Here is a 7,500-nt window from a genome sequence, read left to right as displayed (position 1 = left end):
AGCGGAAAGCGTGGACTCACAACCACGTTTATCATACTGTCATGCTAACACAGCTATTGACCAATGAAAGCACGCGTACTATCTGAGTTATTTTATAATGCAAGATGAGGAAAAGAAGAGTATGAACCAAAAAACAATAACATTCAGTCACCGTGCAGAACCATCATTGTCACTTTTGCGATCCGAAACTTCCTGTAGTAAGTTCTTATTCAAAAACTCGTCCAGAAATAGCGTGGTCACTCTGAGAACGGAGTACGGAGAAACGTTGCATTACTGTTAGATTTTTAAAGGCCCTAGAGGAGTCTCCGTTATAGAAGTCCCTTCGGAGGCACTTTACTGCACCAAAATATATCCCATAGCTTTGATATGCTTGTCACCGTTTTTACTAGCCACAGCCTCGTTTCCACACGAATTGGTGGTGTCGGGATGACCTCCAGTGCCAAAGCCGAGTCTTGAGTCACAAGAATCGCACTTGTCCTCGTTGTTACGAACAACGCCAATTCTTGCCTTGGAGTTTCTGGTAGAGCTACACATAACATTAAAACCCTCTATTAGACAAGCACCTGTTTGTAAGGAAGCCAGTGGGCCAATTAGCTTCTTCCATTCAGCCAGGCCAAGTTTTACGTTGCGATATTGCCCATCGGCAATCAGCGAATAGAGAGAATCAGCCCGTTTGTTAATGACGACGAAATTTGGGTATTGTGCGGCAGAGATCTTCATACCGAGACAGATCTTGTTGAAGGATGTGTTCCAGTAAGTTGGTAACTTTGTTTCTTGTGTGTCAAACCCAGTCTGTCCTCCAGGAAGGTCGTAAGATTTCTTGTTGCTCCAAAATGTCGAATCGTAAAGGAAAGTTTGCTGTTAAAAAAAAGGAGAAAACCTCTAATAAAAAGGATCAGACATTCAAATTACGTTCTCGTAATTATGGACGGTTAAAGTGGCGTTTGACTCGTTTCGAGTACAAATAGCTCGAGACATTATTTAATTCGGGGCTTGGGATAATTAAGCAACGCACCAATTCCAGGAAGGAATTCTCCATTTGGAATCAGAATGGACAATAGCAATAGCAACAACAACAACAACAATAACAACAATATCAATAGTAAACAAAAAAGAACGACCATACATTAAAAGTAAATGTCTAGTAGATTGAAATACCAGTACCGCATCGATAAGCCTAGGCACTTGTTGAGTGTGGTTAGCTTTTAAAGTTATTGCTAACACTTCAAGTACTAAAAAAACCAAAGTTTCGATTATGGTAACGGGGTTGTGTACCGGAATGCACCTCAATTGTATTTCTCGTCTGACAAAATATTGAACCCCTGAAATCTCTATAATTTTTGTTCTCAGAAGTGCTCGATTCTATTCCCATATACGTATTAGGTCTTAAATAGACATGCGCACCTTGACTTTTACTGTAGGATAGGGCAGAGATCCCGCTTTCTGACCACTGGTAATACGTGGTTCAGTTTCCGAGGTGCATTTTTAAATAGTCAAATGGCCTCCCTCTCTAAAAAGCTGTTGTTTTGTTCTGCCCGTTTCATTGGCCCTGAAAAGCCCTTATTGGGTGTGGTCAGGAGCCCATCTGGAGCGTGCAACTTCCATACAGCGTCTGTGAAACGGCGTTTTCAAAAGTAGGATTATTTTTAGACTAGCCCTTCCCGCGAATTAGGTCAAAAAACAAAGGCAGTTCCGGTTCGGTGACCCTATGACGTCAGCTTAATTTCTTGTGATTGGTCATCGGGCTCCTGTGGGAGTCTCATTAGCGGGAAATTCAATCTAAAAATAACCTCACTTGTGAAAACGCCGTTGCACGAAAATAAGTAAGTTGCACGCTCCGGGTGATGGGCTCCTGGTGTGGTACATTAAGTATGTATGCACTGTATCACAACAGGTAACTAGTTCATATTCAGTGTAGTGTTTCTTAGCTCCGAATGACTTCAAGAATGAAACCGTTGATTAGATTTAACTTCAATGCAGAGTTTCTACGATTTTGGCTTGCGCAGAGACAGCCAAAAATGCGTCGGAGTTCGCACGCTGGTATGTTTGTAAAAGGTGAAAGTGAAATTATCAGTGATCCGTGGAGCAAAGGCCGGTTGGAGTAAGTCACAATATAATACCTTGTTTCCATCAATCTTCATTACCGGTGTCCATGCTCCAGCTCCGCATCCGAAATCTCCAAAGTGACACAAGACGGAAGTTAGCCCAGAGTCCAATTGAAGTGTGGCAAGCACGCTTGTGTTAAGTCTGTAAATTGGACACTTTAGAAATTAACGATGCATGTAATAATCGCGTTTTGAAGGGTTGAACGCTCAAAAATACGAACTAAGCAAGGTACAGATTTTGCTAGCCTGCTTTATACAAAATAATAGGGACGCAAAAGTAGATAAATATTAATACACAATTTTAGGAAGAGCACAAGGTAGTTTTTTGGAAGTGTCGATCGAGAATTAAAAAACTGCCATCGGCAACAAAATTTGCGATAATACAACAACATTAATTTCGTCCCACGAAATATAAAAAGATACCATCAGCGAAAAACATTTTTGGGGATTTTTGCTATTGTACTTTTGGCTGCGATTTTTGAATTGCAAAATCGAAAGTGGCACCAATTTCAGCGGCCTTTGATCAAGTTACCTTGCTCGTTTGAGCTTAAAAAAGCAAAATACCACAAAACGGGACAGGACATTACAAAATAAATCAACGTGTAGACGTGTGAGCCAAAGGGCCTCTGCTGGCACAACATGTGGGTGACCCCGCAAAAAGTCTTAATGACCCCCCACTTGAAAAAATTGACTGGAACGCTGCAGTTCAAGTTCAATACCACCCAACTCAGTGCCTTCCGAACTTGTTTAATACGTACCACAGGCAGCCCAGGTATACGCTCACGGAACGTCTAGATTGTTATAATGTTCTCGATATTATTAAAACTATCATCTACGCCTGAATGCTCTTTTTGTACCATAATGGGTATTTTACTTGTCGTTTGCATCTACAGTCTGCCATTTCTTTCCTGATTTAAAGGCGTTTGGTAGTGCAAGAGTCGTCGCTATAGTAACGTAATATAGGGAATAGCCCTTCGCGTGATGACGTCTGACTAGCTAATTTCACCACCAAACCTCGAATTCGAGAATCAAACTTGTAAATTTTAGCATGAGCTAAATCCCAAAGGAGCAAACTTGTAAAGAAAAACCACGTGCAAACAGTATTGCATGTCCAGATGATGTGAATAATTTTGTGCGAACGAGGCTTGGTGGTGAATTTTGAGCAAATTTCAAAATCATTCAAAGGCTTATTTGGAAGAATCTAGTATGAGACCGCACTGCTCTTGTCCAAATTAAGTAGCGAGATTTTTCTTTGGTGGTTTAGAAAAAAAATTTTCTCACTTGTTCTGCTTGTCAGCTTCGAACAGGGCTTTGCATGACACAGCTGAAAGAGAAACAAAAACGATTGACTGCTAAGCAAAGCTTTTCGCCAGAGAAATTATTCTGTTGTCGGCTTTCAACAGCCATTTATTTGTCAAAATGACAAAAGAAAAAAAAACTAATGGAAATAGAAATCAAAAAGATTGTCTACTTGATCAATACTCTCAGCACAAAACATAGGCCTTATTCATAAATGGCGATCACATTTATAATTCTTTCGTCCACGTGCAAATTAGCCTACCAAGCCTCGTTTTAGAGCAAGAATTATTTTCAATTCCCTGTATGGTATCGAGGCTTGGTAGGCTAATTTGCACTTCGACAAAAGAATTATAAATTGACCGCCATTTATGAATAAGGTCTATATGCCATTTAGATCACAGATAAGAGCGCAAACTGATTGGTAACCACCAGCAGTGACCTCGATATAAGGGACATCTGAAAAACATACTTACCTATTTCGCAGTAATATCCCGTGAAACCGATCTTACAGTCGCAGCGGAAAATTTTATTTTTGACGTTTGGTACACATGTACCTCCGTTTTGGCAAGGTGAAAAAGCACACTGGGTCTGAAATACGAAAAAATCGTTTAACTTCGACATAATGACCGAGTTTCGGTTATTGTTTCCGTATTTCCGTTTTTACTTGGGTTAAATTGGTGATACTCATTTTACCTAGGTTGATACGCATTTAGATGTATTGAAGAAACTTTTTTTGGAGCCTAAATTAAGCTTAGAGAAAAATTAGGTTAGGTTAGGATTAATTTTGGTGATTACATATGGATATCAATTGACTTATTATAGAAAAGTAAATAATGAAAAGAACTGTGATGGGTTAGCATGTTCGTCGTGGTAGTGAAGTGGTAAAGACACAGGACTATAGACCTGGAAGGTCCAAGCTCGAGTACCGGTAAAAGCACAGAACAGTACTTTGTTCCCTTACTATGTTGTAACTATTCTCGTCACCAGAGCCTCGGATCTACCCAAGGGTCTGGGAATCTCTATGTAGGAGATCATGCGCCGTAGGGTTCTCATAGCCAAAAATTGGCTATTTGAACCTTACGGCGCCTGCTCACTCCTCGTGCTAACATGAATGAACCAATTAGAGAAGCTTTTGATTGTTCTTCACGAAAGCCAATGAGAGGACACTTTGTTTCAGGATTCTCCAGAGCTCTTCTCTTGACTGAGGGAGAGAAGAGCTTTGGGGTCGAAGTTGTGTTGTAATTGCTGTAATGTTCATCCTGAAAGGGAAAGTGTATGAATGTAGAAACCGGCGACAAGATGACACCAAACAATAACATTTGTTGAGATACGTAAGACAGCGCGTGTGGGAAGATATGGACGTTTCCAAATCTTTTTTTTTTTTTTTGTTTCGGGGGGGGGGGGGGGGGGGGGGGAGAGACCGGATTTGACCGACAACATATGCACATCAATCCTTTTACTGGTTTACATCGGCATATGGAGAAATATGCGAGTATTGCTATACCTAGTGAATGTGTCTACATTTGATAGCGGTCACGTGGTAACGAGTGGTCAGCGTATGAATAGACCTCTTTAGCTTGTACGTTTTGTTTTCCCGTTTCAGATCACGTGATGTTCCAAAGGGAATTTTCCTTTTGTTTTTTCATAAGTTATGCATACATATGCACGCGCATAAGACGACATTTGAAAGAAACTGTTCCCTAGGGTAACATCACGTGGTATGAAATGAGAAAACAAAACGTACAAGCTAAAGAGGTCCATTAGAGGGCATCAATCTGCTTTATAGATTCCTGACGTGTTCTTTACGTTCTGCTGGCTAATTTTTGCAGTATTTGTGTTATTTTTTACAACTGGTGTTTCAACGAAACGATTGTTTTCTTATGAGAACAAATCTCTATGTAAAGGTTCAGAAAACCATATATTCAGGCGTTATTTTAAATGAATTATATATGCAACTTTTAAATTGAAGATAGGACAATTGTCCGAGCTTCTAGGCTCTATTATTCCATTCTGAACACTTTTCCCGTTGTTAAGTTACAGGACAATCAAATGCTTTGGCTAACCGGTTGGAAGAGGAATTCGATGAAATTCTTAAATATAGGTATCTGCTCATAACAATGGAAAGGAGCTGTGGACACTGTGTTTATTATTCAAATCTCACCTTAGCGGAGAAGTGGTGCGAAGTTGCGTTGGCCCTAAATTCGTCGGGGTCTCTGTGTCGATCAGAAGACAGCAACTCGCACCAGAGCTTGCCATCAGCTCCTCTTGATGCAGCCAGGTTGAAGGACAGGCAAGAGGGATGATTCAGACATTCAAAAGTGCAGTCAAAGTCATCGGCAACCGTGTGTGTACCAACTCTTGACACATTCAGATAATGCGAGTCTTCTTTTACGAACACATCTTGTCGCACATCGGGGTGATACCATGTGTTTAATCCTGTACCACGTGACAGCGTGCAAATTTTAGAATATATTCTGGGGGCAACATTCATATTATATGAATTAACCTTGAGGGTGCTTAACATTGCGCCAAAAATCCCGGAAATTTTGGTTAAATGCCAAATGGAACAGTTACTTTCCGGAGAGTTCGTTTGGAAAATGTGGAGTACCTCCGGAGGTACTTCGAACGGAATTTCGGAAATTCCGGCATCATTTTACCAATTCTCGCGTTTCCAGGCCCTCTTTCGTGCGAAATTGAGTGTTGAGCGAAGGTAAGCCCAGGAAAAAGTGGTTTGAAAACGGAACATTTCAATGGAAGTGTAATTTCACCCGGTGTTGGTCGGTATTTTCGTCAAGTCGTTGGACATTTTTTAAAAAATAACCCCTAATCTCTTCGCGAAATATACATATTCTATTAAATACTTAGGGAAAGTCCGCTTCTGAATTTGATCTCGCTGTTAGTTCATCACTGTCAGTGTGTGAGAGCAAAGCAAACTATAATCGGGAATAATGTGATTTACCATTCTTATAGCACATTTTTCTGTGTAAATATACGTATTTATGCGCGTTGTTTTAACCCTCATGTATTAGACCAGATGGCGACCTTCTTCGTATATGGTTATTTTTGTGGGTTCTATTCTTCTGTTGGGAGATAAAGCAAGGACTACGACGTACAACGGCTATAAAAAGGTTATCTAAAGATATTATTTTCCTTTTTTGTGTTAATTTCGTGATTACTGGAAGCCGGTCGACGTGAAAACCCATTGTTTTCGGGCGAGAACGGCGAGGAAATGCTCCAAAGTGTAACAAGCCTTTGTCATTTTGTTCATTAATATTAAACCTATTGTCTCGCCAGGTGTTCTCCAAGCAGTCGTTGCTTTCTGGTTGAGGTCAGTTAATCGAACAAGTCTACTGTTCTTCGTTACTATCTGATAAGACTGCAGATCATCTAACCCTTTGCAGCGGTCGTTTCAAATCCAGCATTTTATTCAATTACTTCTCCTGGCAGTGACTCCTAAGTTTCCAGGTTCTATGCGGTTGTCTGATGCTATACTTACCGAGACTCGCGTGGCAGTCTAAGGATTTCAATCTTAATCACACGTTCACAATTATCGAAAGTTTTCTCTGTTACGAGAAATAGAAGGAAGGCATTTCAGCTTGATTACGTACCCGTCGCGACCAACTCATTACGTACTGCTACGGAAATATAAGCGGAGCGGAAGCAAATGCGAATAGCGTCTTTCTAAAAAAACCTAACCGCGAAGAAGAGGTGTTATAGCGCGCAAACCTGGAATCAGTTCTCTCGAGTCACGCCAAAGTACTTCTGAGGAATTGAAAACATTAATTTCTGCTTTTTGATCTCCTGAAATTACTTTGCTTTCGGAACAAAAATGTTGCGCGTCCCCCGTAAACAAGGAAAGAGTCAGTGTTTCTTCAACAATGTCACCGAAACATTATTCGTTCCTCGTTGTTTTTTCCCCTGTGGTTGACCAGAATTTTAAATTTAAGTCATTTATTTAAAAACTAGACTCAACAAAGTGACGTGAAGTTTTATATGTTAAAAAGAGAAAAACATTACGTTAATTCATGAAACATAAGCAAGGTAAACGAGTTAGAAAGGCATCTGTTCATATAAACAACTTTTTAAATCTTTCAGT

The 7,500-nt window shown here is 40.3% G+C and overlaps 1 protein-coding gene across 1 annotated transcript in view; it reads right to left on the bottom strand.

The window, feature by feature from the left end:
• Positions 1-7,500, bottom strand: part of LOC138027903 (uncharacterized) — an 8,588-nt gene that overhangs the window by 200 nt on the left and 888 nt on the right. The window contains exons 2-6 of the mRNA XM_068875523.1: positions 5,566-5,840; positions 3,878-3,992; positions 3,387-3,429; positions 2,121-2,247; positions 1-858 (exon numbers count right to left, since the gene is read on the bottom strand). The exon at positions 1-858 is cut by the window's left edge and continues 200 nt beyond it. Of these exons, the coding sequence (XP_068731624.1) occupies positions 334-858; positions 2,121-2,247; positions 3,387-3,429; positions 3,878-3,992; positions 5,566-5,840 (1,085 nt within the window). The 3' untranslated portion in view covers positions 1-333. The remainder of the gene's footprint in view (positions 859-2,120; positions 2,248-3,386; positions 3,430-3,877; positions 3,993-5,565; positions 5,841-7,500) is intronic.

This window comes from Montipora capricornis, chromosome 12 (assembly GCF_036669925.1).
Source record: "Montipora capricornis isolate CH-2021 chromosome 12, ASM3666992v2, whole genome shotgun sequence".
Classification (NCBI taxonomy): domain Eukaryota; kingdom Metazoa; phylum Cnidaria; class Anthozoa; order Scleractinia; family Acroporidae; genus Montipora; species Montipora capricornis.
The sequence above is the reverse complement of the archived record's forward strand: the minus strand, read 5'-3'. Positions and strand labels throughout refer to the sequence as shown.